Genomic DNA, 24699 nt, shown 5'->3' with positions numbered 1-24699 from the left:
CAAGCCAAGGCACAGGGTCAAGAACTGATTTGCATATGGCCATGTCTGAACTGGGGTGGCGTGGCAAGCAAAATACCAATGGATTAAACCCAGATCTGTGACTGGAGGTGAATGTTTTGCCAATGTGCAACATTACGTCCATCATCTTGTGTGTTTTGGTGTTCGCCTTCGGTAATGATGTTTCTGATGAATGTATAATATGTTTGTAGATTACTTACCACCAGTGCTTAATTTTAGCAGGTGCTTTCAGGTGCTCAGCACCGGCACTTCTTTCACAGGGCCGGGGCTACAATTTCTGACCCTGCAGGTGGTGGTCTCAATGTTAATTGTTCAAATTCAAAATAAAAAGAATAGCATACATTGCATGGTGACTGGCTAGTAAATGCTCATGTACAGGCCAGCAAACGCCTGTCCAGGTAGGCATGATTGTGTATCACCATGTTAGTGATGATGTCATCATGCCGATCACAAATCCAAGAAGTATTCAACAAACTATGGCTTGCATTCTATTCCCCGAAGTCTGTTGCACCCTGCCACTGCCTGAGCCTAACTCCCATTGGATAATTGTGGCTGGGGGCTGGCTCATGACGGAGTTGAGGCAAGGAAGCTACAAGAGCACATTTGGACCTTGGGAGTGAGGGCTCTTGAGGAAGAATAAACTAAAGTAAATGTGGACTTTCCACTTGCTGCGTAGCCAGAGTAGCATATCCTGGAGCCCTGCATTGCTGCTTTTCCTCAACGTGCTCGATGCGGCTGTGGACCAACACAACTTTTGTGCGCCATGACGTCACCTGTAGAATCTGGGCGCTGCACCGTAGCATGGTAATTGCTGAGCGTGCGTGAGTCCAGTAGGCACCACATCCATACTTATCGGCATTGGCAGCATTACGGCTGGGCACAATGCCTGTGCTGTAGCAGGCAGGGTCACAGCAAGCTGAGCAGTGGATGCCTATGCCGTACCCATCCCTGGACCTACTAATTACAGGCAGCACTAGCAGTGACATCACCTGCTGTGTTCGAGCAGCCGTCTGTTCTGCAATAAACCCAGTCATACCGCACTGATTAATATATGCAAAAAAAGCATTTTCATTTGGTGTACGTTTTGTTTTTGCACTTGGTGTAGGTAAGAAAGTAAAATGCCATCTTACACTTCTTTAGGAATGACAACAGGAAAACGCAGAGTACAAAATAGCAGGGACATGTACAGGCTGAGGACAGGCATCACTGGCAGCAGCAGTGTTATAGATGAGAGAGAGAGCAAAGAGGAGAAAGAAACAACAGGAGAGGAGAGAGATAAGACGGAGCTACGTAGAAGAAAAGGAGAGCAAATCCGATACAATGAAAAAGCAGCCATGATGTGAAGAAGAGATCATTAAGAAGAGAGAAGATAGAATGGAAGTATGTAGAGGACAGGACAGAGGAAAAAAAGCAGACAAATGATAAAACGGAGACACAGCTAATCACTGCTAGAAGAGTGATAGTAAAGAGCCAAAATCGAGGGGAGAGAGAGCAGAGGATGGATAAAAGTGAAGAGGAAAAAGGGCAGGGCTAGAATGAATAGAGGGCAAATCAGAAATACAGGGAATAAGGTAATACGCCAGGTGTGACAAAGATAATAGAAAACAATTAGAGAGGCGAGAGGATAGGCCCTTAGAGCAAAGACTTAGGGTACAGTCAACAGATCGAGGTTAGAAGATAGAGACTGAGGCAGTGAGAGAGTTGAACGTGGGGCTCACTGGAGGAAGAAGTGAGCTGTGGCCTCCATGGCAAAATTCTCAGCACCTGCACTTCTTTTTTTACAAATTAAGCACTGCTTACCACTCTTCATTCTCCCCGTTGAGATAGTGCTGTGATTAATAGGATCCTGTGGTACACAAAAGCATTGGGCATAATTCACAAACTGCACTTTGCAGTAGCCTACACATCTGGGGTAAATGACACTTTTGTATTAAGCCCTTAGTTCCTTTTTTTTCTATGGGAGGGTTTTGCAGTTCCAGTGGTTGGCCATGTGCAGTGCTGCACTCTGTTTTAAGAGACTTGCAGAAGATTATGTATCCACCAGGAATATCATTACAGAAGGTTTAAAATGTGTTCTTTAGGAGTCACTCAAGAATGACAAATTAGCAAAAATGTATATGTCGAAACTAGCCCCAGTTGTTTAAGGCATCATCTCTTATATTTATTCTACTGAAAAGATAACCTAAAAAATATTTCTTGACATTTGCAGTCCTTGTTATTTACAGAATGTCTTCCAAACTAGGGGATCTTAATAATATTATGATGCCTTACAGGTCATCTTCTATTCATGATCATAAGAATGAGCTTGAAGATTTTCAGGGCATTCAACAAAAGGCATTATATAGCTCATCAACATCTGAAGGTAAGGTTTCATTCTTTTTCGTGATTGACGTACATGTGAACATTTTACAGAACTGACCCATCTTTTAAGCTTAAAATAAAAAAAAGGTTTTTGTGGCTATTTCAGAAGATTTTCAATGCTCGATTCACAAAATCCTGCACAATCATTTGCAAGAAGTAGATTTATACTTATTTTTTGTTATGTTTAGAAGGAAGTTGATAATGTTCCAATAGATTTGAGGGCCTTTCTGGAGTCAAACTTGAGTGTTTAATATTTGGTCACAGGTCATCCGTTTGAGATCAGAGTGTTGATGTTTGGCCTGTTGTTGGCCCCTGGCTTGTTCAACAAAGGTACTTATAATGGTAGTGGCTCTTATAAGATTGTGAAGATACACTATTACTATACCTAATGTACTTGTTTAGAAAAGCTGTAAACGTAGTTTCCGCTAGGCAGATTTGTGTTTTCAGTCAGTTTATCAAAGTATTTTCTACAGCTACATAATGGATGTGTGATAGTAATCAACATGGTAATAAGGACCATTTTTGATACCTTTGCAATGCGCCTACAGCATGAACGGTACATTGTCTCTTCCCTATCCAGAATGTCTGCTAAATGTTATTTTTCTTCATTTATGAGAATGTTTGGCATCATGCATTTTGCTATTCCACAACCAGTTGCAAAAGCAATATCGTGAACATGTTAATGGTATTCTAAATGGGTTTCATTTTATTTGTGGCTAAAATATGTTCTCTAATGTACCACAGGGCTCTTTTTTGAGCCCGACTTTGTTTAACATCTATGTGGCTTTCTTGGCCAATCTGTTGAGGAGTAGTGGGTTCATCCCTGTCTCCTATGCAGACGATACCCAGCTGCTTTTTCCATGTACAAAGTTTAATCGATCAGTCCAGTCCGCCTTCTCCCGGGGAATGAGAAATATCTCTCAGTGGATGAGGAGAAACTTTCTTCAGTGCAATGTGGGGAAGACGGAAATCATGCTCTTCAGAGAAGCTCAACTACTGTGGACACCCGATTGGTGACCCCCAGACCTAGGAACTCCCAACGTTCCAAAAACCTGTGTAAAAAAACGTAGGTGTCCGCCTTGAGCAGACCCTCACTATGAAGGAGCATGCTGCCATGACAGCTGGCTCCTGTTTTCATGCGCTGGGTCTTCTGCGTCGTATCCTTCCTCTGCTCCCTGACTCATGTAGGAAGACGTTAACCCAGGTGCTTAATTTAAGCCGCCTGGATTACTTCAATAGTCTTCTGCTGTCTACCAACGAGACCGCCCTTGATAGACTTCAGGTTGTCCAGAATACGGCGGCACGTCTGATTCTGAACGCACCCCCAAGGACATCCTCTCGGCCTCTGCTTCATCAGCTCCACTGACTCCCGATACGGAAGCGAGTACAGTTTATAGTCAACTGCACCATTCACAAGGCCTTGGCCAATTCTGGCCCCAGTTATCTTGCGGAAAAATGTATCCCCTACACTCCTCGGCGCTCTCTCTGCTCAGAATCCAAGCATCTCCTCGCAGTGCCTAGAATTAAACGAGCCAGGCAGGGTGGGAAGACCCTATCTTACCTGGGTCCCCACCACTGGAACAAGCTCCCTGTGCAACTAAGACAGTGCACGGAACATCTTCAATTCTGTCCTGGATTCAAAATAAATCGGTCCTAGTCCTAGCAAACAATGCCACCTATTTATGGAGGAATGCAACACCTTGAGTTTGGAACATTTTTCCCAAATACAGAGAGCAACATAGTGGGAGAGCCTGACTTATTTTGAATCTAGCCTAGAACATGTAAATAGCATCCTGTTAATATGGGAGCTTCCACTGGTTGAGTTGTTTTCACTCCCTTTACAGAACGTTTAAAACTCCCACAGTAATGGGCTCTTACGGAATATCTTGGTCCTACTTGACCAACTGATCTACTTAATGAGTTCCCTACAATTCTCGTCACCCATCTATTCTTGAAGCAATGGGGGAATACAATACTCCTGCGATCCCAGTAGTACAAAATCAGTCTACAATTACATGATGTTCATCATTTGTACTCGGGGGGAGGCTGTGGATAGTTCTACTGTTTTCCTCCCGGTGTAGTCAGTTGCTGCTATACCAGGACACAAACTTTCTGGATTTGTGTTCTTCCTTTAGTGCCATAACATAATGGATATTTCGTAGTTGACAGTCCTCAACACATTTATATGCTGGTTTCGATAGAGAATTTATTTTGTCATATGATGAGAAAAGTTTGATTCATATTTTGGTGGTATCCATCCTTCTGTGATAGCAGAGGAGGTGGTGTAGTTTGGCTTTCTGCCACATTGTTGATGAGATGTTTTTTGCTTCACTGCATGTAATAAGACCCACTGCACCCTACTGAAAAGGAAACCCAAATGTGCAAAAATCTATCTGGAGTCGCTTTGTGTTTCCAATCAGAGTGTATCTAGTCTAGCAGTACTGGCTGAACTCTCTTTTTGAGCAAGACTTAGACTGTTAGCATATTGGTAGTTCCTGTCTGAGGTGGCATGGTAAACAAAAACAAGATGGACTTAGATGCACCCCAAAGTAATTGCCAGTTTTCTAAAGTAAATTCAAGCATTTCAGCCATCACTTTTCTGTTTTCCTTAGTGCAATTCTGTGTGATATGTATCCCTAGACATCGGTCAGCATCTGTTTTAGCAGTTCAGGCTGTGTGCATGACCAAGGCTGAATTGCATATGGGAGGTTCCTGTCTGAGTTTCCATGGTGGGCAAAGAAACATTGAAGTAGTATGTGGCCTGAGTAATTACAGGTGGCTAAGAATAGTTCAAGCATTTCTGATAGTTACTTCTACTTGTAGATTCTCCACATTTGAATATCCCTGGTGCAAGGGTGGACGTGGAAAACTGCTACTTTAGCTCTGCAGTGCCATTGACTCTGTTTTGATGTCAGACTTGGAATTGAGGTTTTGTCAACGGGGCCATATAGCAAAAGGACATGCTCTCTGATGCTAGTTCCTTTTTTCCCCACACCTTTCGATGTGGTCGAGAGCTTTACCTTCATACAGACGGGGGATGGGGGCACACTTTTTCACCTCCCAGCACAGTTCAATGTAAGAAACTGGCTCTATATATACTACACCAAAGTGAGGTACTGTGTGTATAGAGTCCAAGAGTCCCCAAAGGTAGGCAGAGGTTAAAGTTAGATAGAACCTTACTCTCTAAAAGTGGTAACTTGGTTGAGCAGTAAGGCAGTATCAGAGGACGGTGTTAAGCATTTGATGTTCACACTCAGTCAGCAAATTAATTCATACACTCAAGAACTGAACTCTAGGCCAATTGTTTTTGTATAAAAATATACTGTTGTTTATTTTTAGAACCAAGCAAGCCTGGTACAGGTAAGCACTAAATACTTTTCAGTAATAAGTTACTGGCTATAGAACAGTTGGAAAATGCAATAGAAATTGTACTTTGTTTGATCTACAGGGGAGCAGTAGTATGCAACACTTAGCAAATACTGTACATTGAAATGAATAGGCTTTTTCAGTAAATTGCAGGGAAGTTACTTTTTACGTTGCTTTTCTAACTCAGTCCTGGATACCTAGATTCAGCACTGGGACATTTCCTAGAAGCAGGTAAGTATTTATGTTTTGGTTATTCACATGATTTTTAAAGAATATTTTCAGTTTTCAAAACTTCACATTTCGAAACATTTCGGAGCAGTACATTGAAATGAATGGGCTTCTGCAATAAATTGCCCGTAAGTTACTTTTCACGTTACTTTTCGAACTCAGTGTGGATACCTAGATTCAGCACTGGAACATTTCCTAGAAACAAGTAAGTAAACACATTTTTGTTATTTGTGCGATTTTTAAAGAATATTTTTAGGTTTCTAAACTCCACACTTAGAAACTTTTTGGAGAAAAAATGTCAATGTTATCCTATGGAGGGAAAACAGGTTAATGGTTCTCAGGTAAGTATCGACTGTGGGAGTTAAGGTTCTGGGGTTAGACACAGGGGTCTCCCAGGGTCAGTGATGCACTGTTGTTGCACCCTCAGCTGCACTATGGGGGCCGGGTGCAGAGTGTTGAGGCACAATGTTATCCTACGGAGGATAGGGTGTATCCGGTTGGTGGCTGCTGGCAAGCAGGCCACGAGGCTGAGGGAGCAAAACTCCTAGGGTTTAGCTCGGGCAAGTTGGGGACCAATGTAGGACCAAATGTGCACCCTCAGCGGGATATATGATGTTACAACGCGGACTTTTACTCCGCATACCGTTACAACGCGGTTTTTACAACGCGGATACTGTAACAACGCATGTATTTACAACGCATTTTTTTACAACGCAGGTACCTTTACAACGCATACCATTACAACGTAAGTATTGGTAAGTATATGTTAATATTAATAATATAATAGTAACTTAATTTTAAAAATATAATTTAATGTAATTTTAAATAATTTAATTTCCGTTAATTATTTAACATTTAAATTAATATTACTTTATTTTTACCATGTACCCCTGTACCCCAGAAACTGAAAACTGACCCTAAACCCCAAAAATAAATTAAAGTAATTTTATGAAATATAATTTAAATTAATTATTGAAAATTATAAAAATATAACTTTATTTTTACCCTGTACCCCTGTACCCCAAAAAATCAAAACTGACCCTCAACCCCAAAAATAATGCAATGTAATTTAATTTAATTTATTTACTATTAAATAATTTAATTTAAAATTAAATTTAATTTATTTTTACCCTGTACCCCAAAAACTGAAAACTGACCCTGAACCCTAAAAATACCCCTTTACCCAAAAACTGAAAACTGACCCTGAACCCTAAAAATACCCCTTTACCCAAAAACTGAAAACTAACCCTAAACCCTAAAAATACCCCTTTACCCAAAAACTAAAAACTGACCCTGAACCCTAAAAATACCCCTTTACCCAAAAACTGAAAACTGACCCTGAACCCTAAAAATACCCCTTTACCCAAAAACTGAAAACTAACCCTAAACCCTAAAAATACCCCTTTACCCAAAAACTAAAAACTGACCCTGAACCCTAAAAATACCCCTTTACCCAAAAACTGAAAACTGACCCTGAACCCTAAAAATACCCCTTTACCCAAAAACTGAAAACTGACCCTGAACCCTAAAAATACCCCTTTACCCAAAAACTGAAAACTGACCCTGAACCCTAAAAATACCCCTTTACCCAAAAACTAAAAACTGACCCTGAACCCTAAAAATACCCCTTTACCCAAAAACTGAAAACTGACCCTGAACCCTAAAAATACCCCTTTACCCAAAAACTGAAAACTGACCCTGAACCCTAAAAATACCCCTTTACCCAAAAACTGAAAACTGACCCTAAACCCTAAAAATACCCCTTTACCCAAAAACCCAAAACTGACCCTAACCCCTAAAAATACCCCTTTACCCCAAACATATAACATTTAAAAAATAACTATATACTTACCAATACTTACGTTGTAATGGTATGCGTTGTAAAGGTACCTGCGTTGTAAAAAAATGCCTTGTAAAAACATGAGTTGTAACAGTATCCGCGTTGTAATGGATGCGTTGTAAAAGTAGTGCGTTGTAAAAAATGCGTTGAAACAGGTGCACACCCCCTCAGCGGCACTAGGGCGGCCAGGTGCAGGCTGCTGTTTTGAGGCTGGGTGCCCTGTTGTTCCCAATGGAGAACCTCTGGGACAAAGAAACACTGCAGGCTCGGGGACGAGGATCTTCCAGGTGCGACCACCACTTTGAGGGATAAGTTGGGATGTTGAGGGTTGGTTAGGCACCGCTGGTTTGGGCACTCAAGGCAGTGGGACGTCGGGCGCAGGGGTGCCTTGGAACGTCGGATTTTCTTGCCCGCTCTGGTCGCGGTAGGGGGGTCCTCTTGATTGAGGCTGCAGGCGTCGTCTGGAGGCTTCAGGCAGGTCAGGGGTTGACGAATCTAGGGGTAGAATTGCGGGGGGACGAGCTTGTGTGGTATTTTTCCACTCAAGCTCGAGCCGGGTTCGGCCGGGTTGAGTGGGCTGGATTGGCTGGCACCAGAAGCTACAGTTTGAACAAGTCTGGTGTTCACAGGAGATTCAGTCTTTGAAGTGAAGGCAGGCAGGCTGCAGGACACATCAGGATTTCGCAGGAGCAGATTTGAGTGGAGACAGGCCTGTAGGGCTGGGGCCAAGTCAGTGGGCGTCATCCTCTTGTTAGCTCTGCACTGCTTTTCGTCCTTCTTCTAATCTACTTTTCCTGTGGTTTCTGGATCTGAGGAAGGAAGGTTCAGGGTGCCCCCTAAATACTAAATTTAGAGGCCTTACAGGTAGGTAAAGGGCAGGGACCAATGGGTCCCTTCCCTGGGGTAGGTACACCCCTATTCTGCCACTCTCCAGTGGGAGTGGGGCAGGAGCCTGTCCCTGGTTGGCTGAGTTTCCTCCATCCTCAAGATGGCGGGGACTCAAGGTTGTGCTTCACCTCGCTTCACCCACCTTAGGGGTGGAGTTGGCAGAGGTGGGCACACCTCTCTTCCTCCCTTGTTTTTCCTGCGAGGTCTCCTGCCCGAAATGGGGGGTAGAACAAGTGGGGGCTGTGAGAAGTTGGCCTGATATATAATGTTCACTATTCTAGTGAACACTTTGTATCAGTCCAAACAACCCTTATTGATGATTGGTTGTAAGTCAACCTTATAGACCAGCTATCCTAGTAGCATGGATACGAGCAGTCTAAGGCTAAAGACTCGAGAGGGCGTGTTAAGCCAGCTGTTATACCACACATATACCCCTTGAACACCAAGTGAAAGGACACCACACAAGTGTTATGAAAATAAACAGTGTATTTATTAAAATCACAACAGCCCTGTACTCTTTATGAGGACAGGGTACTAAGCACAAAACAAAACTCTTACGAAAATACTTAAGTTAGCACAGTATATACAAATGCCCGAGGGGCACGGAAAACCATATACTCTGAAAGTGGAATGCGAAATTACTAGCAGGTAAGTACAGTACTAATAGGCTTTGGAATCGCTAGGACTTGACTATAGAATCGTTAGATTAATTCTAGGAGACCCAGGGGACTCGGGTGCAGAGTGTGCACTCTCACGCGTGATGCGGGACAAAGTCTATGGTAGCTAGTAAATGCAAAGTTAGTGTTCTCGGGCGAACCCGACCTGGTAGGAGGAAAACGAAAGTGGATTCTGACCCTTGGATAGTGAGGCTATGCTGGGGCACCGAAATGCCGAAGTTACCTAGCCCAGGGGCTGCAGCTGCATATGTCTCAAAAGACGTCGGGAATCCTCATAGACGGACCAGGAGCCTGGAAGAAAGATGCTGGCAGGCGAACAGTGAAGAGAGTTCGAAGTGATCCAAGCCTGGATCTTGAAGAGAGATGACACCTGAAAGCAGAGGGGACCAAGTTCGTGACTACTAGCCAGTAGTCAGGTGGCACCAGGAGGGCACCGGATGGTAGTCACCTCGACTAGGTGAGTGGGTGACGCTGTACTCTGCAGATCTCACGGACCAGGAGGCGTTGTCGGCGACCAGGATGGAGGAGCGAGCTGTCCCACGATGGATGAAGCTGTCGGCGTCGCTGGACCCAGGATTGGGCAACAAAGCCTTGGCAAATTCAAGCCCACGCGGTGGACCTAAAATGGCGTCTGGAGTGGACCAGGAGGGTCCGGGGTGCTTCTCTTGTGGAAGGAAGCAAGGGCCAGTCTGGAGCAACCAGACCAGCAGGAGTGATGTCGTCGGGCGTCGTTAAGAAGGCCACAAGCCAGCCGGCTAGTAGCCAAACAACGCGGTGAGCAGCAAAAAGCAGAAGGGCCCCACGCAGATCGTGGAGATGCTGGGAGGCTGATCTTCAGTGCTGGAGCTGCTCAGGGTCGGGGCTTCTCGGACCCCAAAGCACTCACCAGTGGAACACTTGGCGGGCTTGCTGTAAAGAAGTTGTGCAGTCTTGGCGATCGTCGGTCCCTCGAGGTCTCGTCGCACTCACGGTTCTCAGCTTGGCTGTAGAGGTGAGTAGAGGTCAGAGGTGCCAGGGAAGCTGGGTCTCGTCGAGCTGTGTCGTCGGATTCCTGAGCAGACCGCAGTGTTCTTAAGATGGTGCCTGCGGATGCAGGGTGACTACTCCTTAGTCACAAGGGAGAATCTTGAAGAAGAAATCTTGAAGTACTTTTGCAGAAAGTCGTGCCTTGATTCCAAAGATGATCTAATTTGAACAGGGGGCCCGCTCCTATCTTTATACTAAGAAAGGGGCTGACCCGGTGACTAGGTCCTGCCTATGGGTGGGACTAGGAGGGGGGTGGTTACACCCCTCTCCCATGCCGGACTTTCCCCAGGCCAGGGGCTGGGGTGCCCCTGGAACTGGTTCTGACCGGCCTATGCGTAGTGAGCACCGGGGTGCCACTCAGCAGTCACCTTCCTGTAAAGCCCTGCCTACCCAGGATACACAAAACCCTGTCTGGAATGCACCGCCCCGGACAGGAAACCCTTTGTCTAAGCTCTCCTCGCTGGAAGGACTTCCAGCAGCAGGAGGTCAGACTCGTGTCTGTGGTGGCAGCATCCATTTTGTGGAGCTGAGGCTTCGTTTAACTTTAACCGGGGTTCACAGTTACATACATGTTGTGTTCCTCTAGAAGGGTCGAATGCTAACCCCGTCGCCAGAATTGGCGAGGGGTTAGTATTCCAATTTGTATGACACCTTACTCGACATGTTTTGATAAAGCAATACCAAAGATAGCATTTAACCGCGAGGATTATAATGCACTTAAGAGTATATGGTATGCGTTATCATGGGACAGCTATTAGGACTTGATTCCGCAAGCTGCAGACGGGCTCAGCTCATGCCAGAGCACCATCTCACACGATTCCAAGCACTCTGCCTTCAGGATTGTCAAGGCCTGCCATAGGAGTGACTGATAGGAATCTGTGTGTCCATTTTTAGGGTTAGATATAGGTATACTATATCTACAGCAAAGGGTGATTACACGACTTTGCCCCAGCTGTCATGCAGCCAGTTGTGTCAAATTTAGGAGGCCAGCCAGGGGTGGCATAATACATGCTTCAGCCCCTGGTAGGCCCTGGGTACACCTATGCCCTGAGTTACAGGGTCTGATAAGGTGGCCCAGTACCAATTGGAAATGTACCTAAGGTACATGGAATCCATTTTACAGAGAGAGCAGTAAGCCTGGGGTCCTGATTGGCAGGGTCCCAGGTCGACTATGTCAAAAACCAGCTAAAACACTGGGCAAAAAGTTGGGGGCAACCATAGTCAGGAGGTACCTTCCTACAGGGGCAAGTTTCTGAAAGCAGCAAATGGTCTGGAGAAGCTCACAAAGGCTAGCATGCCTTTGAAGCTTCTCCTTCATGAACCCTGCCCATCCTGGGGGAGGAGGCTGGGCACCTCGTCCCAGGATGTGCATTGTTTCAGGCCCCCGAGAGCAGCAAGCTCTTGACTCAGGGATCCAGAAACATGTATGGTGGTGGCAGCCTAAGCAGTCACTCAGATCACTAGGAGTTGGTTGAGTTTCAGGGGACTTCTATAAGATGCCCTCTGTTGTGCATTTTACATTAAATCCCACACTGGCATCACTGTGGGTTTAAAGTGCTGAGAAGTTTGATACCGAACTTTCCAGTCTTCAGTGTAGCCATTATGGTGCTGGGGAGTTCGTAATGACAAACTCTCAGCACCATATACTCTTAATGGCAGCACTGCACTTACAGTGCCCAGGAATGGACCTGGGAACTGTAGGGGTACAGGGCTCATGCAACTGTACCCTCACCACTGGGCATAGGGCACCCAGCTAGAGGGGTGACTGATGTATACCAGGGCAGTAGTTTGTGAGCATGGCACACAGGGTTGCCCCAGTATTGGAACTTTCATAGATTCCCATGCGCTTTGTATCATTCCCTGTCGTCAGCCCGGGAGCCTCGGTAAATAGAAAATACCATAGCAGTATGTAAAAAAGAGAAAGTAAGGCCTAGGCCTCATCTCATTTTGTAGCCTATCTACCGCTTTTTGTAAAAGAGACCAACATTTTGCAACAGCCAATCAGATTAGCCTCACCCCATAGAACCCTCCTGAGAGAGCCTCAGATTTTCTACCGCATGTTGTGCTAAGGGAGTCTCCACTGAGCTCTGCTCAGTTTTTTCTTTAACTTTGGATTTCTACATCTTTTTCTCTTCAGGATGTCTGAAAAGAAAGCTTTATTCAAAGCTTGTGCTACTTGGTCAAATAAGAGGCTGTATGTCGAAGTTAAACATAAAGATTGCATTTATTGATTATATCCAGATCACAAAGCCACTGAGTGTAAGATCTGCTGGACCTTCTCGACCAAAACTCTGAGAGACCGAGAAGGAAGACTTCTGACTTGGCTACAGAAAATGAAGTCTCGGAAGGAGGTTCTGTCTAGTGACAGTGAAGATTCTTCTTCAGCCTCATTTTCGAGGAGGTCTACAAAAAGGGGTAGGTCTTCCCCTTCTACTTCAGCCGAACCTCCTGCTAAAGCCTCTCAAAAGACCTCTGAAAGGTCTGAAAGGCTTAGTCCCAAAAAATCTCCTCTCCACCCAAAGGAGAAAGAGGGGCATCTTCCTGAGGCGTCATCTGGAAAAAAGGCAAGTCAAGGCCTTTCTGTTGCCTCTTCGCCATCAGAAAACGAGAAGACCTTCAAGAAACCTTCGAGTACGCCTCAGGAAACGAAGGGAGAGAAGAAAATTTGTCCGTCAACAACAATCTCCTCAGGTACGTCGACGTCAAAAACTCAAATGGTTTCAATTTCTGCTCCGTCGACGGGACAGTCGTCGAGAGCTTCGTCGACTATGACTCCGTCGACGTTACATCCTACGTCGATGAGACTAACAACCTCGACGTCGACGGTGATGTCGTCGACGATAGTGTCGACGGCGACGAGGAGGAGGAGGACGACGACGACGTTGATGGCTACGGTGACGATGATCCAGACGTCGACCTCGTCGACGGTACCGTCGACGATCAGCCCTCCGTCGACTATTACTCCGCCGTCGACGACGCTTCCAACGACGATGATTCCCTCGTCGTCGACACTGTCGACGATCCAAAAAGTGAAAATTTCCATCAGGAAACTCATAACGCCGGAAATGACATCACCCTGTAGGGTACCACCATTGTCTCCACCTCTTCTTCTGGACGAGGAATATTCTGATGAGGATGAGTGTCTATATGGAGATGCTTATAGTCCTTCACAACTTCAGGTGAAGTACCAGGACTCTGACTCAGAGGACTATTATCTGGATCAGCATCATCCAGAAACTCATTTCACTCCACGTGAGACATATCAGGAACCATCAAGGCAAGGTATGGTTGCCATGCAATCTTCACTTATAGATGATCTACAACTAATGTTGTTAGATTACAAGAGGAGGTTCCCATCAGACACCTCTGGAACCATACAGCCTCCTCCGCCACCACATCAGCAACCTCCTGTTTCTGTGGTATCAACCTCTCAAAGGCAAGGATAACAACGTTTGATAGAAGGGCATGATGTAGTGACAGTACCTTATGATGATGATGATCCATCAGATGAGGACCTGAATGTGGAACAGACCCAAGATCCTAACACAGAATGGGAGGAATATGTTATCCCGGATCCGGCTACACCATCTCTGGACCCGGTGGATTCGCCTTCTGTGGACATAGGAGGTTTCCATAATCTGATGGAAAGGGCATCAAAAAGATTTGGCCTTCCTGTTCCTGTGTTACAATCAAACTGTTTCCTCTATGATTTTAAAGAGCCCTACAAAAAATCCATTTGTTCCATACCCATTGCAGAACATGTTTGGAATGAAGGTAAGAAGGTAATGCAGTCTCCAGCAACTGTAACTCCGGTTCTACCGTGCCTGGAGAAAAAATATAAAGCTCCGGACGACAGTCCTGCCTGTCTTATTGGACAACCTAAACTGGACTTGGTTATTTCTCAGGCGGCCCAAAGAAAGTCAAGTAACCCGACGGCACTCCTGACAGCACCGCCAGACAAAGAGGGAAGGCGCCTGGACAATGTAGGCAACAGGTCCTCCTCTATAGCCTCCTGGTTAGGGCCTTGAACGCACTAGCGATTTTGGGACAATATGATCGCCAAATGTGGTGCGATCTTTCCCCTTTCATTGATCAGCTTCCTGATAGCTCCAAGACGGAAGCGAGGAAGATCCTAGAAGAAGGTGAACGATCTTAGATTATAGATTGTGCAATGGACCTTGCTACAACGGCTTTTCCCGCCTTAGCAGGGTCAGCGGCCCTGAGGCGTCAAGGTTGGCTTAGATGTACCTGGTTTCGCCCGAAGGTGCAGAATAAAATTCTGGATCTGCCCTTCGATGGGGATATGCTGTTTGGCAAGCATATACATGACGCTTTACAAGATATTAAAAAAGATACAGAAACAGTGAAATCTTTGGGCACACTGCAATATCGAAAAGTACCTTTCAGGGGTGCGAGAGGTAAAGGATTCTCTACTTATCAACAACGCTACTCTTGCTATTCACAGTCCTCTCAATCATTTAAACCACAATATTCTCAGCTGCAAAATCAATCTGCGTCTTTCTCTCGCCAATCTTCCAGAGGTAGACCAGAATGGCAGGGGAGAGACACCTCAAAAGGCCAATAGCGGCTTCCTGGCTCTGCCTACTGGTCCTCCACTCCTTCTAACATCGTTAGGGGGCAGGATTACACATTTTCTTGATTGCTGGAAGTTTATATCAACAGATCGGTGGGTCCTGAATATCGTTCAATTTGGCCACACATTAGAATTCCAAAACCTCCCACCTCACTGAGCCCCTCGCGCCACAGAGTCAAAACATCGGCATCTTCTCCGTCTCGAAGTTTGTCATCTGCTCAACAAAGGAGCAATAGAACCAGTGCCACTCTCTCAAAGAGGAGAAGGGTTCTATTCCAGATTTTTCCTCATTCACAAGATGGAGGAAACGTGGCGCCCAATCTTAGATCTGAGGGAGCTCAACACCTATCTCATAAAACTCTCTTTTCGAATGGTCTCTCTTCAAGACGTCTTGCGTCTTCTAAATCCAGGGGATTACATGGCGACCCTGGATCTCCAGGACGCATATTTCCACGTTCTGATCCACCCAGCTCACAGAAAATATTTACGCTTCACAGTAGCCAAGAGCCACTTTCCGTTCATAGTACTACCGTTCGGGCTCCGTTCCGTACCGCGGATATTCACTAAGGTGTTGGCCCCGGTAGCAGCATTCCTAAGAAAACGATCGCTAGAGGTTTTCCCTTACCCAGGCGACTGGTTAATAAAGGCTCCATCGTCTCAAGCAACGACAAGGGCAGTCGAAAGTTGCATCTAACTTTTCTATCACCTGTTTCTAAATCTCAACAAGGAAAAATCAGTCTTTGTTCCATCCAGAAGGGTCAGGTTCCTGGGTTCCATTCTGGATACAAGAAGCTGCAAGGCTTTTCCTACGGAAGAAAGACAAAAGAAGCTAGTCTGCTCTACCAACCATTTACGAAGAAGATGATTCCTGACAGTTCGTCAATACAAGTTGTGAGAAGTTGGCCTGATATATAGTGCTCATTATTCTAGTGATCACTGTGTATCATACCAAACGACCCTTATTGATGATTGGTTGTAAGTCAACCTTATAGACCAGCTATCCTAGTAGCATGGACAAGAGCAGTCTTTAGGCTAAACTCTAGAGGGCGTGTTAAGTCAGCTGTTATACCATCACATATACCCCTTGAACACCAAGTGAAAGGACACCACACAAGTTGTTATGAAAATAAAGGATATTTATTTATAACAAGTCTACCCTGAACTCTTTATGAGTCAGGGAGCTAAGCACAATAAAAAAACTCCTATGAAAATACTTTAGGTCGCACAATTTACACAAATGCCCGAGGGCAACGAAAAACCATATACTCTAGAAGTGGAATACTAGCAGGTAAGTAACTCGATCCAGAGGCTTCAGGATCGCTAGGACTACACTACTGAACTCTAAGGTTAGGAGCAGGAGGCCTAGGGAGATCGGGTGCAGAGTGTGCACTCTCACGCGTGATGCGGGACAAAGTCTATGGAGGCTAGTATTTGTAAAGTTACTGTTTCCGGACGAATCCGACTAGGTAGACTGAAAACGAAAAAGGATCTGGACATTTAGATAGTGAACCTACGTTGGAGCACCGAAATGCTCAGGTTACCTAGCCCAGGGGCTGCGGCTGCATAGGGTTCAAAAGACGTCGGGAATCCTCGTTGTAGTCTATGGAGCCTGAAAGAAGAAGTTGCTGGCAGGCGACCTGTGATGATGTTCGGAGTGATCCAAGCCTGGATCGATGATGGAGATGTCCTGAAAGCAGAGGGGACTCAGTTCTTAATCACTAGCCAGTGATTGTGTGGGCACCAGGATGGCACCGGATGAAGTCACCTCGACCAGGTGAGTGGGCGACGCTGGACTCTGCTGTCCCTCTGACCAGGAGGCGTTGTCGGCGACCAGGCTGGAGGTACGAGCTGTCCCACAAAGGTGTCTGCTGTCGGCGATGCTGGAACCAGGATTGGAGCAACAAGCCTTGGCAAAGGCAAGGCCACGCGGTGGAGTCAAGATGGCGTCTGGAGTGGACCAGGAGGGTCCGGGGTGTTCCTCTTTTGGAAGGGAGCAAGGGCCAGCCTGGAGCAACCAGACCAGCGATGCAATAGTCGTGGTACGTCGTCGGGAGGGCCACCAGCCAGCAGGCAAGTGACCGGACAACGCGGTGAGCAGCAAAGAGCAGAAGGGCCCCACGCAGATCTCGTGGATGCTGGGGGGCTGGACTTCAGTGCTGGAGCTGCTCAGGGTTAGGGCTTCTCAAACCCCAAAGCACTCACTCGAGGATCCCTCGGCGGTCGTGCTGGTTAAGCGTCGTGCAGTTTTGAAGATGGCCGGTCCCTCAGGTCTCAACACACCCATGAATCTCAGCTGGGCTGATGATGCAGGTAGATGTCAGAGATGCCAGGGAATCCGGGTCTCGTCGAGCTGGGCAGTCTTGATCCGGAGGATGGACTTACAGCAAACCGCGATGCTTAGATGGTGCCTGCGGGTGCAGGGTGGCTACTCCTTAGCCACAAGGGAGAGTCTTCAGAAGGTATCAAGAGTTCCTTTCGTGGAAAGTAGTTCAAGATTCAGAATTATCTACTTTGGGGAGGGGGCCTGCTCCTACCTTTATCCTAAGAAAAGGGGCTGGCACGCGACTAGGTCCTGCCCATGGGTGGGACCAGGAGGGGGGTTGTTACACCCCTCTCCCTTGTCCGGACTTTCCCCAGCTCAGGGGCTGGTGTACCCCTGGAACTGGTTCAAGCCGGCATATGCACAGTGAGCACCGGGGTGCCACTTGCAGTCACCTTCCTCTCAGCCCTGCCTACCTGGGATACACAAAACCCTGTCTGGGATGGTGCTAGCACCGCACCTGACAGGAAACCCTTTGTCCAAGCTCTCCTCGCTGGAAGGACTCCCAGCAGCAGGAGGTCAGACTTGTGTCTGTGGTGGCAGCATCCATTTTGTGATGCTGAGGCTCGAGTTAGCTTTAACCGGGGTTCTCAGTTACATACATGTCGTGTCCCTCTAGAAGGGTGGAATGCTAACCCTGTCGCCAGAATTGGCGAGGGGTTAGTATTCCAATTCGTATGAAACCTTACTCGACATGTTTTGATAAAGCGATACCAAAGTTGGCAAATAACCGCGAACATTATAATGCACTTAAGAGTATATGGTACGTGTTATCATGGAACAGCTATTAGGACTTGGTTCCGCAAGCTGCAAACGGGTTCAGCTCATGCCAGAGCACCTTCTCACATAATTCCAAGCACTCTGCCTTCAGGATTGATAAGGCCTGCCATAGGAGTGACTGATAGGAATACATGTGTCCATTTTAGGGTTAGATATAGGAATACTATATCTAAAGCAAAGGGAGATTAAACCACCTTGCCACAGCTGTCGTGCAGCCAGTTGTGTCAGATTTGGATGGCCAGCCAGGGTGGCATAATACATGCTGCAGCCCCTGGTAGGCCCTGGGTACACCTATGCCCTGGATACCTAAGGTATACTGTACAGGGACTGATAAGGTGGCCCAGTACCAATTGGTAAATGCACCTAAGGTACATGTGTGTCAATTTAGAGAGAGAACAGCTAGGCTGTGGGTCTGAATAGCAGGCCCACAGCCAGGGAAAGTCATAAACCAGTGAAGCAAAAATCTGAGGTGATCATAGGATTGCAGACCCTACTCTCCTACATGACCCCCCCCCCCCAAACTTTGGGACAATAAGCTAACCTTGAGCAGGTGAGTCTTCTTGCTCTAAGTGGAAATACCTGGAGAGCCCATCTGCATTGCCATGATCAGTGCCAGGTCTATGCTCCACTGTAAAATCCATCCCCTGTAGGGAAATGGACCACCTAAGTAGTTTGGGGTTTTCACCCTTCATCTGATTTAGCCACAAGAGGGGCTTATGGTCGGTCTGAATCTTGAAATGAGTGCCAAACAAGTATGGCCTCAATTTCTTCAGGGCCCAAACCACAGCAAAGGCCTCCCTCTCAATAGCTGACCAATTCTTCTCTCTGGGGGTCAGCCTTCTGCTAATAAAAGCAATGGGCTGGGCATGACCATCAAAATTCAGTTGAGATAGAACAGCTCCCACACCCAACTCAGAAGCATCTGTTTGGAGAATAAATGTTTTGGAGTAGTCTGGACTCTTTAGGATAGGTGCTGTGCACATGGCCTGCTTTAGGTCATCGAATGCTTTTTGACAGCTTGCTGTCCACTGAACTTTCTTTGGCATCTTTTTACTTGTCAGGTCATTAAGTGGAGTCACAATAGATCCATAATTTCTGTCAAATTTCCTGTAATATCCAGTCGGGCCCAAGAAAGCTCGAACCTGAGTCTGGGTGGTTGGAGGAGCCCAGTCCTTGATGGCTTGTATCTTGCTCTCCAATGGCTGAACCTGGCCTCCACCTACAAGGTGGCCCAGGTATACAACCTGTGTCTGCCCTATCTGGCACTTAGTGGCCTTGATAGTGAGACCTGCCTTTTGCAGTGCCTCTAACACTCTCCTCAGGTGGACCAGGTGATCATCCCAGGTGGAGCTAAAGACAGCTATATCATCAAGATATGCTGAACAGAAGTCATCCAGCCCAGTGAGAACTTGATTCACCAGCCTTTGGAAGGTGGCAGGTGCATTTTTCAAACCAAAGGGCATTACCACAAATTGATAATGCCCACCAGGGGTAGAAAATGCTGTTTTGGGCTTGGCCTCCTCAGCTAACCTGATTTGCCAATACCCAGCTGTCAGGTCAAATGTACTTAAGTAGTTGGCAGAAGCGAATCTATCTATAAGTTCATCTGCTCTTGGTATTGGGTGGGCATCAGTCTTAGTGACTGCATTGAGGCCTCTGTAGTCTACGCAAAACCTCATCTCTTTCTTACCACCCTGGGTGTGAGGCTTTGGCACTAGAACTACTGGACTAGCCCAAGGGCTATCTGAGGGCTCAATGACTCCCAGCTCCAACATTTTCTGCACTTTTGTCTTGATGCAGTCTCTGACATGATCAGGCTGTCTGTAGATTTTACTCATGACTGGCAGACTGTCCCCAGTGTCAACCTCATGGGTACACCAATTGGTCTGACTGGGTGTCAGAGAGAACATATGTCTAAAGGATTGAAGAACTTGTTTGCAATCCTTTTGTTGAGGCTCAGAGAGGCTGCCACAAAAGACAACACCATCTACTGACCCATCATCAGGGTTCTGAGTGAGCAGGTCTGGGAGAGGGTCACTCTCCTCCTCCTGTCCCTCATCTGTGGCCATGAGCAAGCTCATGTCCTTCCTGTCGACATATGCTTTGAGCCTGTTTACATGGAGCACCCTGAGGGGGCTCCTGGGAGTTCCAAGGTCCACCAGGTAGGTGACCTCTCCTTTTTGCTCAATGATTGTGTGGGGCCCAGACCATTTGTCTTTGAGTGCTGCTGGGGCCACTGGCTCCAGCACCCACACCTTCTGTCCAGGCTGGTAAACAGTCAGGACAGCCTTTTGGTCATGCCAAGCTTTTTGTAATTCTTGGCTGGCCTCAAGGTTTTTAGATGCCTTTTCCATGTACTCAGCCATCCTGGAGCGGATACCAAGTACATAGTCCACAATGTTGGCTGCAGGCTTTTTGAGAGGTCTCTCCCATCCTTCCTTCACCAAACAAAGGGGTCCTCTTACAGGATGCCCAAACAGAAGTTCAAAAGGGCTGTAGCCAACCCCCTTCTGTGGGACCTCTCTGTAAGCAAACAAGAGGCAGGGTATCAGGACATCCCATCTACGCCTGAGCTTTTCAGGTAGTCCGTGAATCATCCCTCTGAGGGTCCTGTTGAATCTCTCAACAAGCCCATTGCACTGTGGGTGATAGGGTGTGGTGAACTTATAGTTGACACCACATTCCTTCCACATTGCAGTCAGATATCCTGACATGAAGTTTGCACCTCTGTCAGAGACAACCTCCTTAGGGAAGCCCACTCTGGAGAACACTCCAACTAGGGCTCTTGCCACAACAGGTGCTGTAATGGTCCTAAGGGGAATAGCTTCAGGATACCTGGTGGCATGGTCCACCACCACCAGTATAAACTTGTGCCCTGATGCTGTCTGGGGTTCCATTGGACCAACAATGTCAATCTCCACTCTCTCAAAGGGTACTCCCACCACAGGTAGTGGTATAAGGGGGGCCTTTGTTGTGCCACCTGACTTACCACTGGCTTGGCAAGTGACACAGGTGCGACAAAACTCCTTAGTATCTTCATTCATGTGAGGCCAGTGAAAGTGTGGGACAAGTCTGTCCCAAGTCTTGTTCTGGCCTAAGTGTCCTGCAATGGGAATCTCATGGGTCAAGGTAAGAAGGAAACCCCTCTGAGACAAGGGAATGACCAGCCTCCTGGTTGCACCAGGTTTGGGGTCTCTTGACTCAGAGTACAGGAGTCCATCATCCCAGTATACCCTGTGGGCACCTGCGGAGTTCCCTGCAGTCTCAGCAGCAGCCTGCTGTCTGAGGGGTTCAAGTGAAGGGCAGTCTAACTGTGCCTTCCCCAGGTCTTCCCTGGAGGGTCCCCCTGAGCCCAGAAATTCAACCTGATCAGGTTCAAGCTCTTTAGGCTCAGTTTCCCTCAGTTCCTTAAGGTCAGCCTCCTCTGAGACTTGATCCACAACCTGGGGCAAGGGGGAAGGCGATGCCTTAACCCTACTGCTCCTTCTCTTGGGAGGTGTCTGGTCCATTGTTCCAGGATCCAGCACCTGTTCAGTGGGGCATCTTTTGGCCTGTGACCTAGTCACAGCAAGGACGTGTGCTGGCAAGCCTAACATTTCCATGTGAGTCCTCTGCTCCACTTCTGACCATAGTGATGTTTCCAAATCATTGCCCAACAGACATTCTACTGGGAGGTCTGAACTAACCACAACTTTTTGTGCCACTTACCCCTCCCCAGGAGAAATCAACAACTGCCATACTATGATTGGTAGTGACATTGCTGGCATTGGTCACCAGGAAATCTGTACCTGGCATGATCTGTCCAGGGTCCACAAAGTTAGGTGTCACCATTGTGACACTGGCACAAGTGTCCCTGTAGGCCTGAGCCACTTTTCCATTAATTAAAGGTGTCTGCCTGTATTTGCCCAAAGTATTGGGACTGGCATCAGGGGATATATCCACACCCCCTGTACAGACAAGGACAGGCTGAGTGAGTGTGCCAACTAGGTTGTCATACCCCTCAGTTCCCAAGGTTAACCCAACTAATCCCTTGGGAGGTGCACTACCACTACTGACTGTACTGGGGGGTGCAGGTGCCTTAGGGGCTGTAGTGGTAGGAGTTTGCCCTCCTTTCTTGGTGCACTCACTAAACCAGTGAGTCTTACTTTTACAGTATTGGCACCACCTTTTTGACTGGCCTTCTTGAGTCTTCTTTTTCTGCTGTGAAGCCTGACCACCACCCTATTTGGTTTGTTGGGGACCTGTCGAAGACTTCTGGCCATTTTGTTCACTCTTGTTACTACCCTTTTGGTCTGCTTTCTTTTGACCACCCTGGTTCTGAGTCTGGTTCTGCTTGACCCTTGTTCTGACCCATCTGTCTGCCTTCTTTCCCAATTCTTGGGGAGAGGTCAGATCGGAGTCAACAAGGTGCTGATGCAACAACTGGTTCTGACAGTTATTTAAAATCTGTTCTCTCATGATAAGATTATACAACCCTGTGTAATCAGTAACCTTGCTACCCAGCAATTCTGAGACTGAATTTTCTGGGTGTCTCTGAACAGCAACCTGTACTTTTCAGTTGTTAAGCCAAACCCATCAAGCAGTGTATTCTTCAGGACTTGGTAATTGTAAGCATCCTCAGCTCTAGTAGTGAGGAGCTTATCTCTACCTTTGCCTTCAAAGGAGAGCCACAAGATAGCAGCCCACTGACTCTGGGGGACGCACTGGACAGTGCAGACCCTCTCCAAAGCAGTCATCCATTTGTGGATGTCATCCCCTTGTTTAAAGGGGGGCACTATCTTACTCAGGTGTCTAGTGTCTAAACTCCTGTCTTTATCTCTAGGGATAATGCTGCCACCAGTGGGGTCTGCCCCACTCAATTTCTGCTCTCTAGCAAAGGCAAGCCTTTCCTTGGCAAGGGCAAGTTCTTCCCTCTCAATCCTCAGATTGACTTCCCTCATCTTAGCTTCATGCTCTCTTCTCTGAGGGAATGTCATCCCTCTGTGAGAAGAGGCCTGAGAGCCATTGGTACGAATGGATCTGTTAGAGCCTCTGGGGAGAGACCTAACTCGTCCACTCCCAATGTTAAGCCTGCCTGAGAGTGGGCCTGGGGGTCCCCCAGTTCCATTCTATTGCATGCTTAAGTTGGTCCTGGTGAGCCTTCTGACTACTACCTGACCTTTGTCTGCCTCATCCCCTGACAACTCCTGATCCTCTTCCTCTCCTTCACTTCCTGTTCCATTGAGGTTGAGGTTGAGGTCAGGGTCCCTAAGGGGGGCATGCTCCCATCTGGATTAGAAGCACCTGTGTTAGAAGCTCTCCTGGCATCATAAGTCTCTAAGAGACCTATCAGAAATGGGATGGTAGGGTTATAACCCTGTTTTAGCTTCCTGGAGGTACACATTTGTCTCATCTCCTGGAAGCTAAGAGCTGCATATCTTGACATGACCTGTGGAGGGTCAACTGACACAAGGGGAGCTTCTGAATTCTCTCCTTTGTCAGACATGCTTTTCTAGTGAGGTGTAAGGGGTGCACTTACCTACACTATTTGTTTGCCTACTGATCCCTTGCTAAGAGTTGTAGTCAGGGTGTGCTAAGCCCTGTTACACTACAACAGCTGGTTCAGTAGAACTCAGAGTATTCTAAGCTAAGTTATATGTACCTTGGTACTTATGTGATCTTTCAAATGATATTCTTAGGATACGTGTGGTAAAACAACAGCAAGCTCAAATCCCAACCGCTGCTCACCAATGTGAGAAGTTGGCCTGATATATAGTGCTCACTATTCTTGTGATCACTGTGTATCATACCAAACGACCCTTATTGATGATTGGTTGTAAGTCAACCTTATAGACCAGCTATCCTAGTAGCATGGACTAGAGCAGTCTTTAGGCTAAACTCTAGAGGGCGTGTTAAGCCAGCTGTTATACCATCACATATACCCTTTGAACACCAAGTGAAAGGACACCACACAAGTTGTTATGAAAATAAAGGATATTTATTTATAACAAGTCTACCCTGAACTCTTTATGAGTCAGGTAGCTAAGCACAATACAATACTCTTATAAAAATACTTTAAGTCGCACAATTTACACAAATGCCCGAGGGGCATGAAAAACCATATACTCTAGAAGTGGAATGCGAAATACTAGCAGGTAAGTAACTCGATCCAGAGGCTTCAGGATCGTTAGGACTACACTACTGAACTCTAAGGTTAGGAGCAGGAGGCCTAGGGAGATCAGGTGCAGAGTGTGCACTCTCACGCGGGATGCGGGACAAAGTCTATGGAGGCTAGTATTTGTAAAGTTACTGTTTCCGGACGAATCCGACTAGGTAGACTGAAAACGAAAAAGGATCTGGACACTTAGATAGTGAACCTACGTTGGAGCACCGAAATGCTCAGGTTACCTAGCCCAGGGGCTGTGGCTGCATAGGGTTCAAAAGACGTCGGGAATCCTCGTTGTAGTCTATGGAGCCTGAACGAAGAAGTTGCTGGCAGGCGACCAGTGATGATGTTCGGAGTGATCCAAGCCTGGATCGATGATGGAGATGACCTGAAAGCAGAGGGGACTCAGTTCTTAATCACTAGCCAGTGATTGTGTGGGCACCAGGATGGCACCGG

General features: G+C 46.8%; 1 protein-coding gene across 1 annotated transcript in view; it reads left to right on the top strand.

Moving 5' to 3' along the window:
• The window catches only part of CPLANE1 (ciliogenesis and planar polarity effector complex subunit 1), a 2360818-nt gene that overhangs the window by 1202337 nt on the left and 1133782 nt on the right, over positions 1-24699 (top strand). Inside the window, exon 28 of the mRNA XM_086960545.1 lies at positions 2292-2380. Coding sequence (XP_086816671.1) covers positions 2292-2380 — 89 coding nt within the window. The remainder of the gene's footprint in view (positions 1-2291; positions 2381-24699) is intronic.

The sequence above is a fragment of the Lissotriton vulgaris genome, chromosome 3_1, assembly GCF_964263255.1.
Source record: "Lissotriton vulgaris chromosome 3_1, aLisVul1.2, whole genome shotgun sequence".
Lineage (NCBI taxonomy): Eukaryota > Metazoa > Chordata > Amphibia > Caudata > Salamandridae > Lissotriton > Lissotriton vulgaris.
Note: the sequence above shows the minus strand (reverse complement) of the source record. Positions and strands in the feature narration are given on the sequence as shown.